The 20,140-nt window shown below is 47.9% G+C and overlaps 1 protein-coding gene across 4 annotated transcripts in view; it reads left to right on the top strand.

Moving 5' to 3' along the window:
* The window catches only part of rasal2 (RAS protein activator like 2), a 72,741-nt gene that overhangs the window by 32,270 nt on the left and 20,331 nt on the right, over positions 1–20,140 (top strand). For 3 of the 4 annotated variants that reach the window (XM_030725642.1, XM_030725641.1, XM_030725640.1), the window contains exons 2-3: positions 4,302–4,429; positions 4,515–4,641. In XM_030725642.1, coding sequence (XP_030581502.1) covers positions 4,302–4,429; positions 4,515–4,641 — 255 coding nt within the window. Of the gene's footprint in view, positions 1–4,301; positions 4,430–4,514; positions 4,642–8,678; positions 8,774–20,140 lie in introns of those variants that run through there. The other variant, XM_030725643.1, reaches the window with a different exon arrangement.

The following is a 20,140-nucleotide window of genomic DNA, read 5'->3' as shown; positions in this document are numbered from 1 at the left end:
CTGACCTGACACGTGTCAGCTGTGCGTGCGAGTGCAGCGGATGGATGACGAGCTTCAAACATCTCACCTCACAGTCAGACACGCCTCGCCGCCGCCATCGTTTCAGAGTTCATCAGACCATCATGCAGATTTCAGACACCGCCATTCGGCGTGTCCAGCGGCAGCAGATTAAACATTTTCACGCTCCGGCGAGCTTGTCATCCAGCCTGGCCGTTTCTGACCTTTTCACCGGGCCCGGATCATCCGGCCGCCCAACCAAATATAGAAGCTTAATCCATGGCGCGGGGCAGGGAGGCAGGCGGTGGCGGAGGGGACTTCCTGTGGACCGCCGCCTCACACAAGCTGCAGTTTCAGAGAGGGACACTGAACAAGTGTGCAGGAGCACAAACTTATGTCCTGAGCTGCAAGCATGAAGCTGTCAGTGTCTCACGTGTCAGCTTTTACAATAAAAGTGGGGACATCAGGTTAGGAGGAAAAAAGTGATGCAAGAGACTTGGACCATCAGACCTCTGATAATCTTACAGTTTCAGCAGGTCTCATATCAAAAGCATTGATTTTAATCACAAAGTGTGATTAATGTTTACTGAACACTGATCCCTGTGATCACATCTGTACAGATTTAGTTCAGCGATCAGTGTAACGATGGTGAGAGATGAATAGTTGAATAATCAGTTATTCTGAATATCTGTAGATCATTTCTGATAGAAACACTGAGGAGGACAAAAACAAACGTGACGAAGCTCCGCCCACCTGAGGGGACGACCCTGCGTGAAGCTGTAGATCAGGGGTATTCAACTACAGGCCTCGAGGTCCGGTGTCCTGCAGGTTTTAGATGTGTCCCTGATCCAACACACCTGAGTCAAATGGCTGAATTACCTCCTCAGTATGCAGTCAAGTTCTCCAGAGTCCTGCTAATGACTTCTATATTTGACTCAGGTGTGTTGAAGCAGAGACACATCTAAAACCTGCAGGACACCGGCCCTCGAGGCCTGGAGTTGAATACCCCTGCTGTAGATGTTGGAGGTTTAAGTGACGGTGTAACATGGAGGATGCTTGTCCTCAGACTCCTGCTCGTCTCCTTTCAGCCATCCTGGCTGAGCATCTCCAGCACCTCTGCGGAGGTTTGCGTGACAGCGGTTCAGGCAGTTCGTGCTGTTATGTAAGGCTGGCAGCCGGCGGCATCCAGTCTCTGCTTCCTGTCTTTGTTCGGCTCTCTGAGGCGTCCGCATGTCTCATCGGTGGCAGCGGACCTGAGCTCAGCTAATTAGCCGAGCTCCAGTCCCTCGTGGACGGAACGAGACAAAAACGTCCAATTATCCTTCTGTTCGTGCTCCTCGCTCGGCGGCTCTGAGCAGAAGCAGGTGTGCGTCCCTCGCCGCTCTCGGGGGGGTTTGGAGGCCCCGAGCCGTGATGTGGATGATTTAGTATGCAGCCAGAAATAGTCTGCTGAAAATGTAGCTGCTCAGCTGCTTTCTGCACCGACTCCTCAGCCCTTCAGCTCGCTTCACGGGGCTCGTTATTCTGAGCTGCCTGATGGGAGCTGAACCCACAAAGAGCAGGCCTCCGCCTCAGTGAGCCACCAGCTTCTGTCCGTCCTGTCCCCAGTTCGTGAGGTTTCCATGATGCAGCTTTGACTTGAGTAAAATTTGTCTAAAGATGATGGCTGGTCTGGTTTCATGGTTCCAAATGGTGCTGAATTTACCCAAATAACAGTAAATATGTTTAAATAACCTTTATTTTGAAAAATAGGAATGAGGCTTATCCTACAAAATAAAAGTCTTCTCTGTAGTTGCAGTTTTGTACCATATAAACTCAGGCTATCACAGCTCTGTGACGGTAATTAAACTTTGGGTTTTTGTAACTCCAGTCTCGTTGTACATCCTGTATAACGACAATAAAGGCGTTCTATTCTATTCTAACACTTATTTTAAATGTATTTATTTTAAGCTGATTTAGTCTAACACCGTGTATGGCGTAGCGGTTAGCGGTGTAGCCTCACAGCAAGAAGGTCCTGGGTTTGAATTCAGATGGAATGTCCCCATGTCTGTGGGTTTTCTCCGGTACTTCCTCCCACAGCCAAAGACATGCAGTCAGTGGGGTTGTGCTCTAAGTGTGAGTGTGAACGTTGTGACTCTGTGTGTCAGCGAGCTCCACAGGAGCTTTAAAGAATATGGAAGTTGATAATGGCTGTTTAAATCTTCCCTTTTCTCTGCAACTTCAACCTAAGAGGGAACAAACCAGAAGAAATGTGGAACATGCCCAAGCTGTTAAACATACCATAAATAACCGTTAAGCACTAATAGTTGGATGAAATAGTGGAATCAAAAAGAACGAAGCTACAGCCTGCGTACAGCGAAGTGCTGAGCTTCTGATCGCTTCTCTTTAAACCCTCATCAGGAGCTTCATCATGGGCCGTGAGCCGGTGTCTGTGTTTACAGAGCCACACTAACGCTGAATGATCCCAGCACAATGAGGTGCAGTGAAAGCACCGTCTGTTTACCGGAACACGGACACACACGCACACTGAGGGCTGCTTGATTATGCAAAAAATCATCATCACAATTATTTAGAAACCATGATTATTTAACATGAGTACTCACTGACTTTAACGCTGCATTTATTGAAATCAAGTCCATTTCTACAATCTTGTGAAAATAAATACTACATTTAAAATAAAATACACAATATATAAATAAAAAATATAGAGAAAATATATATCTGTTTCCGGAGGGCGGGGCGATCAGGGTCAGGTGGTAATTACACCTGCAGAACCAATATTGGGACATCTCCCTGCCGTCCCTCGCTGATCGTGTCCTGTGATTGGTGGCCATTTTAGTTGACGCCCACCCCCCCAGTCTGAACCCCTAACACCAAATGACATGTTTGACTGTATAAGATCTGTTAAAGGTTTGTTTGCTTTATACACAGTCACACATAAACACACACACACACACACACACACACACAGCTTTAAAGACGTGTCTTTAATCCCGTCCTGAGGTTGATGAAGCTCGTTGGGATTATTGGGGATTATACAGTATTTTTAAATTCTGGCTCTAACTGGATTTTTCCCAGATCTTTACTGGTTCGAATATACTGGATCCTGCTGTTTGTTGCTGGATGTTTGTGGGATGGATGCTGGTGTAGGTTTAATATGAGAGCAGCAGGAACACTGGTTTTATCTCACGGTTCATTCACTGAGTTTCTCCTGTTGTGTTTAAACTGTGTTAACTGTGGTTAGCGTACTGGGTTAGATGTTGGATCCATACTGGGCTGAAAATGGACTGAACAGCTCTTTAATTGTAGATTTGTAGAGGGTTTGATTTGGTTGGTTTGTGGATTATTATACGGCTGAACTGTGTGTTTATATTGGTTTCTTTGCTGGGATCGTTGTGTGTTTAATGCAGAGTTTAAACTGGTTTGAATATTAGATTTAATGTGGTATTTTCTCTCTCAGCCATCAGGTCTTTATTTTCTGGTATCAGAGGTTTGGGCTCGTGTCTGGGGACTGATGAGAGCATCAGTGTGATATTCAACCATCAGCACATAAAGCTCTGCATGTTCACACACAATAATAATGAACTCAGAGCTGTGAGTTCACTACAGATGATGAGTTTCTTTCACAGCAGCTGTTCTGCTGCTGAATCATTTTTATTTTTGTTCACATTAATAATTCAACCACAAAAAGAAAAACGTCACCAGCTGAAATCAGAGATGAGCAGCTGTTAAATCTGCAGCAGCTCAGTGTGAAGACTTCTCCTCTAATGCACATTGACGTGACCTCTGACCTCTGCTGATGTCACGTCACTTTCATTTTTAATTGCCCTCCTTCCTCTTCCTCTCCTCATCTGGAGCTGAGACCAGGCAGGCTCAGATGTTTAGATCCAGAGCGCCCTCTGCAGGAGCAGCAGGAGCTCTGCAGACTTCATGTGGTGACCTCCAACACTGATTCTGACTCTGCACCGTGCATGTCCATCCGTCCACGTGGAGCTGCGTTTGTTTTCCTCAGGACAGGGGGATGGGAAGAACTGCTCACTCAAATGATTATTCTCGTGTTGTCCTTCCATCCCCGTCTGATGGAGTTGATTTTCTTAACCTTTCGTCTCCCTCTGGTTTCCTGAAACACCTCACAGGTGAAGGCCAGCTGTCAAAGCTGGATGGAGGGGCACTTATTGGGTTTTAAATATCTGAGAATAACGTCGACATATAAAGTTCCTGTGAGGGAGTCTGCATCGTGTCTGACTGGTAGAAATCGTCCTGCAGGTTCTTTCTCAGTCTAATTTGAGCTTTTCTGTTTCCAGATGTTAAAGGTCCTCCGGCTCACCGATTATCCTGTGGTCAGAGTCCCTACACCGACAGCGGCTCCTGGGACAGGAAGTTCTGCATCCTGACGGACACCCAGCTCATCCTGCTCAACAAGGACGATGAGGTGCGACTCCTCAGGTCCCACAGGTCACATGGCCTCCCGTGAGACACTCGTTAACCTCCCTCTCCTCCTCTTCTTCCCCCCACAGGCTGCAGGTGATGCTCAGGAGAGCCCCACAGACTTGGCAAAGGCTCGCAGCCTCCGCAGGACCGTCAGCGTCCCCTCAGAGGGACAGTTCCCCGAGTTCCAGGCAGAGGGCGCCACTGCCATGCTTGGTAAGCATCAGAGCAGGTTATGTAATACCTGGTGGATTACCTGTGAGTGTGTGAGAGAGCGAGAGGCCAAACCCTGCTGTCATCATGAGAGTTAGAGCCAAAACAAAAGAGCGGCTGTGATGAGGAGGGTTTGAGCATCTCTGTCCTCAGAGGCAGAAACCTGCGTCATGTGACGTCACATGAAGAGAAGAAGAAGCTTTGCACAGAATTGCACAGATGTTCTCCTGGAATTAGGGAGTCGCAGATAAAAACTTTGCTGCTCGTTGCTGCTTTCAGAAACAGGCGAGTGCTTCTGCAGCATCACGCCAACCTGTGGCTTAAAAAGGATTCGAGTACTGGATTCTTACTGGTTTAATACTGATCTAACTGGATTTATACTGGTCTGAATACTGGGTTTAAGCCTGAGTCATTCCAGCTTATAAAGAATGTTTTTACTGGTTTAAGTCTGGTTTTCATACTGTGGAGTTTGTGCAGGTTTACTGGCTGGCCCTGGATTAACAGTGATGGGAGGTTGGATTGTTGCAGGGTCTTATACTGGAATCATACTGGGGCAGTTAACTGGTTAAACTGGAGACTTATATTGGGTTTAAAACTGTTTTACTCATAAACTCCGTCTGTGGTTTCATGCTGGTTTGAATATAAGATTGAATATTATATGATTTTATTTTTATTAGCTATTCTAGTTTATGGCTTTTAAATGTCTGTTTCTTTCTGGTGGTGGGCGATGCTGCCTGTTGCCCGGTGCTCACAGATTTGTCCCGGCGAGCTCGTTCTCCCGTCCCGTGTGAGGTTTGAGGACTTCCTGTTGACAGGCTCGTGCTCACCGCTGCCTCGAGGTGGGAGGAGTTTGATTCGTGTGCAGTGTGGGTGGTTTCTGTGGTTTAACTCTGACCCATCCTCCTGGGGGGGCGTCGGCCCGGCTGCGACTCTCAGGTGGATGTTTGTCTGCTGTAATGAGGCGTTCGGGTGCAGCCTGTAATTTTGCAGCTCTGCGTTGGAACGTCGCCTCTGACCGAGGAATGTCTGAGGACAAAGCGTCCAGTGTCCGTCCGCCCGTCTGAAGGAATGTTGCTGACCCCCGCTGCCCCCCGTGGGACGCCCGGGCTGAGGGGATTCCCACCCAGAGCTGCAGGGGTCCATGATTTAAATCAGGTCCTGGACTGAGCCTATCAGGAAAGAACATGCAGACAGTTTAAAATGCTTTGACTCAGAGTTTAGTCTCATTGATGAGTTTATTGATCAGTTAGAGGACTGATAGAAGCCCCCACCCCCACCTGCTCATTCAGCCACAGAGAAGCTCATTCATTCGCTGACCCCCTTAATCCCCTGTCACCCACCGGCCCCTCGGCTGGGGAGGTTATTTATATGTTAATGTGGCCATTCTGCCTCCACACAACAGGCCCCTAACAACCAGTTTAAACTGGGTGTATACTGGGATTAAACCAGTGTGTGGGGGCTGATGTTAATACTTTGTTTTGTTTAAGAGAAGCTGAACTGGTTTAATAGCAGGCTGATGGTGGAAATGTACCAGTATATTAGCTCAGGTATAATATCAGATTTATACTGCGTTTCATGCTGTTTTCAAACCCATTTACCTCCTTAAATCCATCCTTTTATTTTTAGCTGGAATCAAACTGTTTAGTCCTGGTTTATTCATGAGTTTAATCCAGTTAAACTGGGTTTAAAATGAGCCGGACTAGTTTATCATGACATTTATACTGGAACTGGACTTTCCTGGTTTTTAATGATGGTCCAGCCCAGACAGCCTTTCAGCATACAGGAAACCCAGTATAAACTGTTGGCTTATACTGAGTTTAAACTGGTTTTACCTGTAGGAAAACTCGTGTATGTTGGGGTTAAGGGTGGGTCTGGTTTAATGCTGGAATGTGACCTGATCCAGGTTTATCACTGGGGTTAAATCCAGTGTTTGTGGGGCTGTTAATGCTGGATCTAAAGTTGGTTTAATACCAGGTCTAATGTTGGATTAATACTGTTTTAAGGCTGGAGGAAACATTTATTCTATGCAGTCACAGATTTATTTGTTTCTGATGACACATTTTTACTGGGTTTGAGGCAGGATTTACACTGGAAATGATGCTTGATGGGTCACTGGTGTAACACTAGAATTATGATGGATTTCATGCTGGATTTAAAGTGGATTTACTGGGAACGGTTTTATTCTGGATCAGTATGATGAATGATGATATGAGTGGTTTTAAACTGGATTTCTCTTTATTTTCATCTTTAATTCAGACTGTTTAAAGCTTAATGAAACATCTGCTTGTTCCTTTGAGTTCATCGGAGGTTTGAAACATCTGATGCTGTGCTCAGACTGGAGTGCATTCAACCAGAGCAAGAAGTACAGTCCTCAATCAGGAACCCCGGGTTATCCTCCTGCTGCTCCTTGTTCTGCTGTCTTTAGCTTTTCGTTTGCAAACTGAGGGCTGAGCAGCAGCGACAGCAGCTGAGATGTAATTGTAGTCCTCTGTCTTCAGTACGGTCTAATTACAGTGTTGACTGACTGCTCATTAAGAGTCTCAGCTCTGCAGCCTCCTCCTGGTCGCAGCAGATAAGTTCACTGATTTCAGGAAAGTGATCTGCATGTGAAAGTATTCAGAGGCCTCAAATCACACCTTCACTCAGCCACATTCTTACCTGTGCAGGTGTCTTCCTGTCAGGCTGCAGGTCATTGCCGGAAGAGGCGGTTTATAGTTAAACAGCAGTCGGTTATTGTAAATGTTCTCAGTAGAGTTTATTTGGGATTTGTGTTCAGACTGTAATTCTGGATTTACGCTGGCTCGACAGACACTGACAGAAGGATCGTCTTCCGTTGGTCACATGATTACAGCCACGGTTTTTGGAGAGTACCAACCCAGAAATATCCGCTTCTGTCAGCCAACCGCGGAGCTTCCAGTTCCAAGTACGAGCTGGAATCCACAGCAGCACATTTTCAGTAATCAGCAGGAAGTTATGTGAGATCAAGTGCTTGGCTTTGTTCATCTCAGTGTAAAAGTGAAGGAGTCAGCGTACGGGAACCGTTCCACTTCCTGTTAAAAACTGTCTGCAGTTCAGCCGGGGGCACAGCAGGAGGCGCTCGTGAGAGTCCTCAGTGAATCAATAAGAGTCCAAAGAGACCAAATCCAGCGTGGACGATGAGCCTGTGCTCTCAGAGTTTGTGGAAAAGTCCCGACCTTCATCACGAACACAGAATTAATGTTTCCGCTTTTAAAGGGTGGAAATCTGGTGATGGGGGTCCTACATGTGACAGAAATGTTCTCATTAAAACTCAGTTTTAAAAAGGATCATGTTTTAGGTTAACACTCAGCTCCTTCCTGCTGAAACACGTTCCTTATGCAGTTGCACTGATCGTCATGCAGGAGCTCATCAGTTTGTGTCCATGAATACAAACACGTGCACTGAGTTTGGCTCTAGAAATCAACATGGCAGCAGCCCAAAGGAAAATGCTGAGGCTTAAAAATGCCCAGCAATCAAAGATGGCGTCCTGGTGGACACGCCCACCTTCTGTGCTGCTGACCGATGATGAAACCCCACGGTGATCAGCAGACAGAGCAGCAGCAGGCTGTTATTACTCACAGGAATAAACAGAATAAGAACGGCCCATAAGAAGCTGTGAAAGTATCTTCTGGAGGCTGCTGACTCTGAGGGTGAAATTGGTTGCAAAGAGGGTGCTGCACTAAAACGCCCTCCTTTGCAGAGCTGTCTGCAAACACTCACCAACTCATCTCCAAGCAGGTTTAGCCTTCAAACTGGCTTTTTTTTGTAGTCGTTGGTTCTTGCTGGTAACATAAAACCTTTATTGTCATAATTTGTGAGGCTCGGCTCTAACGTGTAGCTCATTGTGTAACAGGACATGAATAACATACCACAAATATAAAGGGTGAGCTAAAACTGGCTCCTTTAAAAGCTGGAGCAGCCTGTTAAACATCTGAAGCTCAGACATGCTGTTATTAGTTTTATTCTGAAGGCCGAGCTCTTTGAGGCAGTTTCCTTGTTCGGACTTTTATTGCGAAGGTCTGGGCGGAAGTGTGCGTTGAGCTGCGGTTTGCTGACGGGGGGAAGCCTCCAGGCTGACCGAGGACATGAGTTATCGCGGTTCTGATGGACTTTCCGGGTGAGTCTCCCTCTCTTTTTAACCCCCTGTTCGGAGCTCCGGATGTCGGAAAGACAGCGGGAGCCGCTCGGCCAGCTGTCCGCCTCCGGAGCTCTCTCCGCCGGCTTCGCTCGGACGCGTGTTCGGGTGAAGTTTATGTGCAGAAACCTGCAGCTTCACGCTGCGCAAAGAATAAACGGAGGGAGAAGTTAGTTTGTGTGTCTGAAAGCGCCGATCAGCAGCTCGAGCATCAGTTATCGATCCGGAGCTGCTGCGGGTTCGACTTCAGCGCAGCTTTAAATCTGATTTACAGAAAACAGAAGCTTGAACAGTTATCATACAAACTTCACGTAATCCGCGCTTTCAAACCACAGTCACAGACGCGGCTCTTCAGGCGTCCGAGTACTGATCCAGGACCAGCAGGCTCCGCTTTGTAAAATAAAACTTAACAAACACCTTCAGGAATATAAGTTTAACAATGTGTCATCTATCAGTGAGAGATGATGATGAGAATCAGAGAAATATAGATAGATGCTTTATTGATCCCACAAGGGAAATTATTGTGTAACAGCAGCAAGAAAAATACAATCTACAGTAACTAAACATCAAAGTGAGAGTGCCAGTGCAAACCCCATTGATAAATATGGATTGATAAATCTGATGAGAATCGTGGGTTTTTGTCATTGAAGGGATGGCAGGTTAAAGCTGTTTCAGTCCTGTGGTGGAGCCCGCTGTGGTATGTGTTCATGTTTTCTCCTTTCCCTGATCTCAGCCTCGCACACAGAGTGGAGCAGGCTGTTAATAACATGCTGTAAAAGTGTCCCAGCAGGTGTGACCCACACCTGAGTGTGAGGTAATGGCGTGTCGGAGCGTAGCAGTTAAGTTGCTCTAAACTTTTACAAACACCAGGTGAGCTCTGCTGCCGTCACGTGCCCTGATAAATGAAAAGGATCACCGTTCCAGCTTTTTAGTCCATCATCGCATCCCTAAATGAGCTCTTGCTGCTGCCAGCGGGTCCTCAGGTGTGCATAGATGTGCGATGCAGGCAGATTACAGTCCTGTAACAGGCGGTCGGTGCAGTGTGGCGAGGATGTGAGGATGCGGTGCTGTCTCTGGGATGAAAGCACGGAGGACGGCTCTCTTTGGATCGTGTCAGCTGGAGCAAACGTGGCTGCTGGTGATTTGACTGTCAAATCAAAGCTCCGTGTCAGAGCACACAGGTGCAAACAGGAAGCCCCCCCACCCCAGCTGTTCCAACAGGAAGTGCCCCCCCAGGCTGACAGACCTGAGATTTAATCAGCAAATAAAAGGTGTTCTGCTGGTTTCTCTAGAATAAATTCTGGATATTAAGCTGAAGAATCTGCGGGTCAGCGTGATGATGTCATGGTGCAGATCATTCTGACTGACACTGAGATTCCTCACAGGATAAATATTCACCTTATCTGTGTGCGACTTCAGTCACAAGCACGATGTCATCCAGAGAAGCGGCCCCGCCCCTTCTCCTCTGTGTGACTGGGTCAGCGCAGCGTCTCTGTGAGCTGCTGAGGTCATGACTTCCTGTGAGGACAGTTTAAAAACCACAGCCCTGTGGCTGCAGCTCCATGGTAACCGCTGTTGTGAGTTACAGTCCCGCGAGGCTCAGAGACCTCAGCGTCTGTGCCGTCAGTCCCATGATGCACTTGTTGCACCAATACTTTGAACCCAAACAACTTTATTGTTCCTGAAACCCCAAAACAGTGAAAATAAACCCACAGAAGTCAAACTAACCTCAGAGTGACATCACCGCAGTCATCACACTGCAGCATCATTTGGGTCAAGGGTCACCTTTCATCACGGACGAAGGCAGCAGCTGGCTGTGGGGAAACATGGGTTCTCTCAGATTTAGACGTAACGCGCCGTCTTCTCGAAGGCCGTGGACGCCTGGTGCTCGGTGACTCCGCTCTGAATCCCGTTTCTTCCGGCTCCATGCGCTCGGCTGCTCCTCATTATTAACGGATGCTGTGACAGTTAGCCTAAATCGTGGCACTCCAGCTATGCTGAGATCACTGTGTCCCAAATTTCCTGAAGATGCCTCTGCTCCCGCGTGAGGTGGAGCTACCGCTGGTTTCTGCATGTTTGCTTTTAGGGACTTTAACCTTTGACCTTGTGGAGACCCTGCAGAGGAGATCTATGGCAGATTTAAACAAATGTGTGAATCTGGTTAAAAAAGCTGCGACAAAAACCTGAATAAACAGAATTAAAATGTCTGATTAAATTTTAAGGTGTTGACCTGTAATAAAATAACTGCACTTTTAAATCAGAGGTGGAGGAGATGTCAGCAGGGTTCATGGAGACACAGCACAGCTACGCTCTGAGGACAAAAGCCACGAAGCTCCCGGCTCACAGTCTGTGCTGATGTTAATGTCACAGGAGGTTTGGAGCTCTGCGCTTACTGAGGCGGCAGCGACGCTGAGCTGCAAAGCTGTCCGCGCAGTGAGGGAGAGATTCATGTGCTGACTTGTTGCAGCGGTGGTGTCCTGTTACAGTACCACACTCAGTCACTGAGCTCTTGCAGAAACATTTGCAAAGGCAGACTGCACAGGTACCTGTTGGATTTTATACACCTGTGGCAACAGGGCTGAAAACACCTGAGCTGTGGGCCAGTACGTTAACCAGGTAGTGTAGCTTGAAGTGGCCGTGCTGTAAAACACAAACAGGACCGTCTCTGAGGCAGGGGAAGCACCTGTTGGTCCTAATGAAGCTTTAAGACGAGCCTCGAGGTCTCATTATGAAAACATTCATAGCACCCTAACCCTAAGCTGTGACCTGATGGGGCAGGTGAGGGCAGGGCGGAGCTCTGCGCCGTGCTCGTGGTGTGGGAGGTGCAGCGAGCTCAGTGATGCTGTTCATTCATTCAGAGGAATGTGAAGCGAGCGGAGGCGGCGGCGCTCACAAACAGAACTGGTTTCCTTATGTGAAAAGAAATTCTTTGAATAGTTTGTGAAAGCGGAGCTGTGTGTGAGGAAGAGGAGGAGGAAGGCTGACGCCGTCTGTGTTCACACTGAGAAGCACCAAAGAATTTAGTGTGAACATCAGGAGTTTTTCCAGGTTTCAGCTCCACAAACATCAGAACAGCCGGAAACGGCCCAGATCTGCTCTGATTAATGAGACTCCCTGAAACCTGGTGTAGGTCAGCTTCAGGAACAGGAGCGGGAATTCTGGTTTTAGTCTGAACTTGTTCCTCGATCCAGCGCCTGAATTTCTGAATTCTTGCTCACATTTAACCAGCTGACACATCATCAGGAGAACTGTTCCCAACACAGAGAGGATGGTCCGATCCGTCCTGAAGGATGAGAGCAGAACGTTTATAGTCATCAGAGTGCTTCAGCTTGTTCTTGTTTCTTCACTGCAGCAGGAGACCGATGAAGGTCTGTGGAGATGTTCTACTTAATGTGACTTAGATATGACTGATCATAGACAAGGCCCCACACAGGAAGCTGTTTCCACCAATCACATAACCCCTCACTAACAAGGGGCTTTCCTCAGTCACTGTTTTCACTCTAAAAGACCCGGGGGGGGGGGGGGGCACTCATTACTCTTGCAAATTTATAATATTAATACAAAAACTTATGTAGTTACACATTAAACTACTTTTTTGTGGGCCACCAAAACTCTGATCAACAAGCTGGGGGGCCAAATGGGGGGCCCTATGCTGTGCTGTCATATGTGCACAGACTGAGCTCAGGCTGTTTTAGCTTCATGCTAAACAAAGTAGAAGTTGCAGTTTGCCCTCACAGTTCTACTTTTCCATTTGGGCAAAAATTCACTAAAACCAGGTGAAGCTTTCTGGGAATCTCACCTGAAAACCTGCTGGTGTGAAGGCTCCGCCCACTCCACCTTGCAGACAGCTTCACACAAAGGTTTCTTTGAACAGCAGACTGTTGTTTTCTGTGTGTGTCAGGTGAGTGTGTATCAGGTATGTCAGCTCCTGAATGAGCCAGAGTTCAACAGAGGTCAGCTTCAGCATTCCTCACACTGCTTTCTGATGACATCACAGCCTTCCATTCATCATCTTTGAGCAGTGTCTCACACACACACACACACACACACACACACACCCTGGACTGTGTTAGAGCTCCGCCCACTCTCAGGTGGCAGGTTGAGCTGCTTATGATGGGAAGAGGCTGCCTCGGAGCGTTTACCTGCACGCTGTCTGCTCAGACATGATTGGTCAGCATTACCTGTCCTTTGTCTGAGGGTTCTGGACGTGCAGGTTTTTGTTTGTGGAGCTTTGTTGCCCTCGAGCGCCCCCTCGTTCATCACCCTGTCGAGTTGATGATGCAGACATTAAACTGATCATCCAGATGTGAGCGCACAGATGTTGGGAGAGTCCTCAGAGGCTGATGGGATTTTAAAACACAGGCTGAAAAACTCACATCATAAAACCATCATGTGCAGCTACACCAGCAGCTGACAGATGAGTTTCTCTGACACCTGATACCGATAGCCTGCTCTTCTCCCTCAGCTCTGCCCTCAGGCCTATTTTTAGCAGCAGTTTTCCCACAAGTCCGTCCGGGAAGCTCGATAACTACAAACTGACACACGAGCCGATTTAACCTCAAGTCGTGGTGGTCAGAGGGAGGACAGCAGCCTGGAAATGAATCCGATGCTCCTGGAATCAGAAAGATCCAGTAACTGAAAACAGTTGTGAGTCCCCCGGTGTATATCTGTTCACACATTCATACCATGTTTCCACCATCGAGGTGCTTGTGCTGGTGCTGGTGCTGGTTCCAATGAACCGGCAAAACGCTTAAGAATGAGCCCGCGTTTCCACCGCGTTTCTGTCAACTGCTCCTTTACGTATGAGTGTGGGCGGGTCCTTGTCTGGAGAACCTTGCCCCTTTCTTGTACTGCGAACGTTTACGGTCCAAACCAAACTACTGCAGCATCTGTGTGCAGCACAGAGGGAAACACAGACAGCGATTAGAGCAAGACGACAAGTACGCACTTTGTGTCCTTTTATCTGTGATATGAACTGATACAAAGCAGCAAGTTCAGCCTTAGAGCCCAACCTAATTCACAGCCGTGAAAACTGCATGACTTTTCTCCTGTAATACACACCATGCAGTGAAACAGCGGTAGAAAACTTTACATTGAGACGGCAGAGTCACGCCCTTCTGCTGCTTTCGTCACGCGTTCTTGGTTTGAGACCAGCTAGCTTGCGGGGCCGGAGTTGAACCCGTTTTTCGGCTGAGCACCGAGTGCGTTTGCGGTGGAAAAACCGCTGAATGGTTCGAGCACTCGGCACCAGCACCCGGTTGGTGTAAAAAGGGCCTCAGAGGCCGCTGCAGAGCCAGTTCCACACAGTTCCATAGAAGCCTGCAGTTCCTCTAACGTCCACAGGAGGCTCCGGCAGCGAGACGTCCCCTCAGAGTCGCATTTTCTAATGTCCAACTCTGCAGCAGAAACAGCTGGTTGCAGCCTGATTAAAGTTTGCATTATTAGGGGCGTGGCCTCTTTGACAGGTGGATGGTGACACAGGCAGCTGTAGCTGCTAGCTGTCTGCTAGGCTTCACCTCTGCTAACAGTCGTCCCTGAACTGGAGCTCTGGACCGTGTTTGTGCTGTTGGAGCCTTTGGGAGCATTTTTAATGCAATTGTCTGACCAATCATATGGCTGCTGTGGCTTCATTCCGCTAACAGGATTGGATGTTATTGAGCACTAATTAGCAGGTGCCTGTGTCAGCGTTTGTCCAAATATGCTTCAGAAACCAGCAGGACAGTTCCCAGTGTGTTATGTTTTCAAAAAGTCCCAAAGTCAGTGCATGCATGGCTTTGTCTGTCTTCTATATACAGTCTTAGCAGATGCCACGCCCACTCGTCACAAAGCATAAAGGCAGTTATTGAAGAATGCTGTATAGTGTTGTACAGTAGAGCCTGAGCTGAGGGAAAGGCGTCACCAGGAGGAGCTGCTGGTCTCCAGTTTGACTGTGACCCAGTCTGTGAAGGTCACCGATCCTCTGACACGAGTGACTGAGCCTCCACTGATCAATATCTCGTTAACAGCAGGAGGAGGAGGAAGGTGAAAACCTGAGCAGACTGCAGATCGCTCTTCATCACAGATCAGATGGTTGTTGGTTTGATTCCTGGTGTGGCCCTACTGCTGAGTATAGATATTTGAGACGGTGATGATCAATAGATATTTATAGATGATCAGAGGATCCACTGATAAAGATATCTGAGAGGAGCTCGGTCATCATGGGGTTTACTTTAGCTGCACAGAGGTTCAGAGCTCAGGCTTCTTAAGGTGGAATCTGAATCCTGTGTGTCAATAACAGGTCAGCACAGGTGAGGAGGCTGACATTCACCTGGACACAAACTGAACGTATTCATCGCATCACCTGGTGAGGTGTGAATGTCTCAGGTGCATCTTGAGAAACCTTTGAGCAGAAATGAAGCCAATAAGGAGCTCTCAATAAAACAGAAACCATATTTAATGTTTCTATTGTGTATTTATGCCTCAGTGAGCATAAACAGATTTCAGGTCTTTGTTTGCTCCAGCATGAGGCTGAGACATCAGCTGCTACCCCACCGGTGCAGATAAACAGCAGCTCATTAATCCATTTTCCCAAAATTAATAAGGTACAGTTACTGCATTTTGTTCCACAGATTTACTAAAACAGTCTGCTGCTAAAGTGGAGTTTAATTAATTTGAGCTTAAATAGATTTTTATTTTGAATGAATAGATTTCAGCACGTGGGCCCCAGAGGCCAGTTTCACCTGAACCCTGAATATGATCCACAGCAAGACCTCAGCCGCTCGCCATCGGCCTCCGTACCTCTACAGAAAGGAGCAAATGCAGCAGCAGCTTAAATGAAACATACTTGGATCCATAGATATAAATGAACATTAAAACCACAAGCGGTGATGATCGGGCCCTCGCACCTGGCGCGTGTTGACCTGTGGCGCGCTCGAGCAGTGCCGCACGCGGAGATTGTCACGAACAGGAGAGTACCGGGCTCACCGGGATGCTGTCAGCCCAGCAGGCTATCCGTACCTCACATCGTTCGACCGCCGAATGTGTCCCGCGTCCACTAGGTGGTGCCTGTGAGTGCCCACTACTTAAAGTGTCATGATTCTCTGTTGCTACTTTCCCACCGCCGAGGAGCCGGTTCCCAGTGCTCGTGCTGTTCCCAATGAACCGGCGAAACACTTAAGAACGGGCCCGCGTTCCCACCGCGTTTCTGTGAACTGCTCCTTTACGTAAGAGTGTGGGCGGGTCCTCGTCTGGACACAAAGCCGAAGGTCACAAACGTGGGAGAACACGCTCTCCTTTCTGTGCTGCAAATACGTTTTAGGGTCCAAACCAAACTACTGCAGCATCTGTGTGCAGCACAGAGGGAAACACAGACAGCGATTAGAGCAAGACGACAAGTACGCACTTTGTGTCCTTTTATCTGTGATATGAACTGATACAAAGCAGCAAGTTCAGCCTTAGAGCCCAACCTAATTCACAGCCGTGAAAATCGCTTCGCTTTTCTCCTGTAGTACACATGTAATATGGTAGAAAACTTGATGTTGAGACGGCAGAGTCACGGCCTTCTGCTGCTTTCGTCACGTGTTCTTGGTTCCAGACCAGCTAGCTTGCGGGGCCGGAGTTGAACCCGTTTTTCGGCCGAGCACCGAGTGCTTCCGCGGTGGAAAAGCCGCCTAACAGTTCAAATAAAGGCACCGGCTCCAGAACCCTGTTGGTGGGAAAGAGGCTAATGTAATGCCTGCACCCAATCAATGAAATTGTAATGGTCATCGGATGATTATCAGTGTACTGCTGATTTCCTTTCGCCAATAGGTGGCGTTACAAGTGTGAAACAAAGCAGGTAAATGGGTGTGTCCTGTGTCTTCACCCTCTCATGAAGCATGTGAAGTTTGGGACAGATTGGACAATGTATGTTTGAGATGTGACAATTCAATGACCTGTGGTATATGATTGAATTCCCAAATTCACAGGGTTGCCACGGCAACACCATTCGAGATTTTATAAAATTTTACATAAGTGTTGATGAGCTACTTGTGTAGATGATCTGGAGCCATTTTGGTCTCACTGGGTCAAATGCCGTAGGAGGAGTTGATTCAAATAGGAGGCCTGGAAATGGCAAAAATTGACACCTTCAATTGAAAATGGCCGACTTCCTGTAGGGTTTCGGGTATGGGTCCAAGAGACTTTTTTGTACGTCTTAGGATGTTACATGAGCCTGCACAATTTCATATATGTAGATAAAATGTAGCTCCGGGGCTATGCAAAAAACCTGGTATTTCATGATATTTCCAGGTCCCACTAGGTGGCACTCTAACGTTTAGGGACTTTATGCATATTGTGTTCAGGGCGGGAGGCTTATCAAACTAAAGTTTGAGGCAGATTGGGCAAGTTGGCTTTGAGTTACGGCCCTTTATGTGTTCATGGTGAACGTCGCCATCCTGCCAGGGTCACGCCCTTTGGCGAAAACTCAGTTTTGAAAACAGTGTAAGACCGACTCGTTAAGGCTTTCCAGGGGACATTTGAGATGCTGCGGCTCAACCATTGGAGCTGTACCTCAAAGTGTAAAACATGACATTTCCTGCTCCCACTAGGTGGCGCTGCAACTGTCAGTAAATATTATCATATGTATGGGTTCAGGGGCGGACCATCATCCTACTGAAGAAGTTTGATCCAGATTGGATAATGCAGTTTTGAATGACAGCCAATCAAAATTTCCTGGCGAATAATTGAAATTCACTGTGGTGTCACGGCCACGCCCTCTGGTGAAAACTCACCATTTTTGAAATTTAGATTCCCCCTGGTGTGCAGATTAGACAAAACAAATATGAAGTTGATAACATCCAAAACCTCTGAGTTATTAGAGAGAGTATAAGGGCAGGAAATCACTAAAATCAGCCATTTGATTCAAAATGGCGGACTTCCTGTTGGGTTTAGGTCACTGGACCCTGTGGTCTGTTTTGTTCGTCTGGACATGTTACATATGTGTACGAAATTTCACACACTTACGTGAAACACAGCAGTGGGAATTGAACTAAAGGTGGCGCTGTAGAGCCATTTTGAACGGACCATGACTGAAACCATTAAAATACTTTCACCAGACCTGTTTTTGAGCATGTTTAGGCCCTCAGAAAAGCACTTCATTTGCCTGAATGTCCAAAGCCATTACAATAGGGCCTTCACGCAGGTTGTGCTCGGGCCCCAATGAAGTAACTTAAGTCACATCAGTCCTGTTCCTGTCCCATCCCCTTCCTATTCCAGTCACATCATGGAAGTTAGTGATGCTCGTTAGGCTCCACACTGGAGGAACCCTGGATGATCAAACCATGAATCTAAAATGATGTCTGTCCAAAATAAAAAAATTCACTTGAATATGTGGCAAAGAAAAGTGTTAACTCCTATGCTAGTTAAAAAGCCTGAATATGAAGCATCATTTCAACACTTTGTCATTAAGAAGCTTTTTAAAAGAGTCCCGGGTCACCGATGGCATGAATTATGCTTTCAGAAGTGATTAATGCTGATTAGAGAGTGATGGGATCGGTGCACAGGCTCTGAAAATAGAGTTAATTTGCAGCCCTGATGCGTTTCAGCCCCCAGAGTTGTGTCCCACATCAGCCGGCTGAGGGGAAACTTATTTGGTAATTATCCTCCGAGGGCAGCGATAAATGCAGGGAGGGAGGAAGAGGAGAGAGAGGGAGGTGCTGCAGAGACACAGAGAGGAGGGTCTGCAGAGAGGAAGGAAGACAGGAGGAGGAGGAGAGACGGCAGAACAGCAGTTTGTGGGATTGATTGAAGAAATGCGGTAAAACCTCAGCGAGCGGCCGAGCGAGGCTTAGAATTACTGCTGAGTGGAGAGAGAGGAGGAGGAGATGGGAAAGGAGGCAGCGTGAAGGAAGAGGAGGAGGATGCGGTGCTGAGGAGGGAGGGGTGGCGGTGGGGAGGGGTGGGGGGGTGCCAAAGTGGAGGACGGGACAAAGACGGATGTTTGCAGCTTATCCTCATTGGCTGACAGGTGGCAGCGGCTCCGGCCAATCCCGTCTGACTCTGTGTGTGTGTGTCCTCTCCTCAGATGATGGGGAACAGCTGCGATCGAGGTACCGTCTCCCTCTCTCTCTCTCTGTATGTCTCTGTCCGTGTCATGTGACCGACCTGTCATACCTGGCTTCCTGCCGCATGTTGCCTCAACTTTGTCCCAAGAGAGAAAGACCAGCGCCGATGGCGTCCCCGTCGGCTCTCCTCTTTCTCCGTCCTGGGGGGCGGTTTAGTTGGTGGGGGTGGAGGGTGCATGAAAGTTTGTCCCCGGCTTCCTGGCAGCGCTGCATGCCTGCGGCGTGCATGCGGCGAGCATCTCCTGCAGCTGGAACATGATCCAGCTCTCTGCTGCTGCATGCTGCGCTCACTTCCTGTTGCAGAGCGGCACGTTTGGCCGTGTTTCCACAGCATGTAAACATCATGTCGGCTCCACGCGCTGCCGGTCGGACGCCGGCGTCTCAGCATCAAACGTGTTGCTTTCCCCTCGTGTTAACGCAGCTGGCAGCCTGAACTAGATCTGAATGGAACTCCCACAGCTGATTCTGGCTCTGCTCCAAACGGCTGCCTTAGAGCAGGGGTGTCAAGGGGTGGGCTCAGGGCCCAGGCCCGGGTCCAGTATGGCCCACTGGATGTCTGTGCTGAGGAGGAGGCTGAAATGTTTGCAGCAGGAAGCTTTGTGTGGCTGATACGGATTTTTATAGTGAAGGAGACAGAGGGGCAGATCTGTGTGTGCAGGAAAGAATCGAACCTGCCAGAAAAACTTGACTGTGGTCGTTTAAATATTAGAAGCAGGTCATTCAAAGCTGTGCTGCTTCATCCTGCTCCTGCTGGAGTCACCGTTGTGTTATTGATGTGCTGCTAAGCCGTTAGCATAGCCGCTCTTTGTGATTTGTCTTCATCTTTTCGGCTTCTTGGTCAGTTTTTACATTTTCTGTGTGTTACCCTGTTCTTAATGCTAGTTGGTTTTAGATGTGTAACCAATCAGTTTGCTGCAGAGACAGGTGGCTGCATCGGAGCCAAGTCTGTGGCTTTTTATATTCATGTTATCTCGAAACAGACCAGAGAATCAGAAAGATGCTGAATATCCGCCTGGATTTGATCTTATGGCCCAAAAAACAGGACAGAGGGATGCTGGAGTCGAGGTCTGGTCTCAGCTTTCTTCCTGTGTGAACCCTTCAGTCTTTGGTGGGAATCAGCCACAGTTGTCTTTACTGAAGCAGGTAGAGTCTCGCTGAGGTGAGGCGGTCGCAGAAGGACGTCCTCCTCAGACTGACTGGACCGGTCTAAAGTTCAGCGGGTTTGATCACCGAGAACAAAACGTTAGAGCAGAAGGTGTAGAAACGT

Source organism: Archocentrus centrarchus, unplaced genomic scaffold (assembly GCF_007364275.1).
Source record: "Archocentrus centrarchus isolate MPI-CPG fArcCen1 unplaced genomic scaffold, fArcCen1 scaffold_64_ctg1, whole genome shotgun sequence".
NCBI lineage: Eukaryota > Metazoa > Chordata > Actinopteri > Cichliformes > Cichlidae > Archocentrus > Archocentrus centrarchus.
Note: the sequence above shows the minus strand (reverse complement) of the source record. Positions and strands in the feature narration are given on the sequence as shown.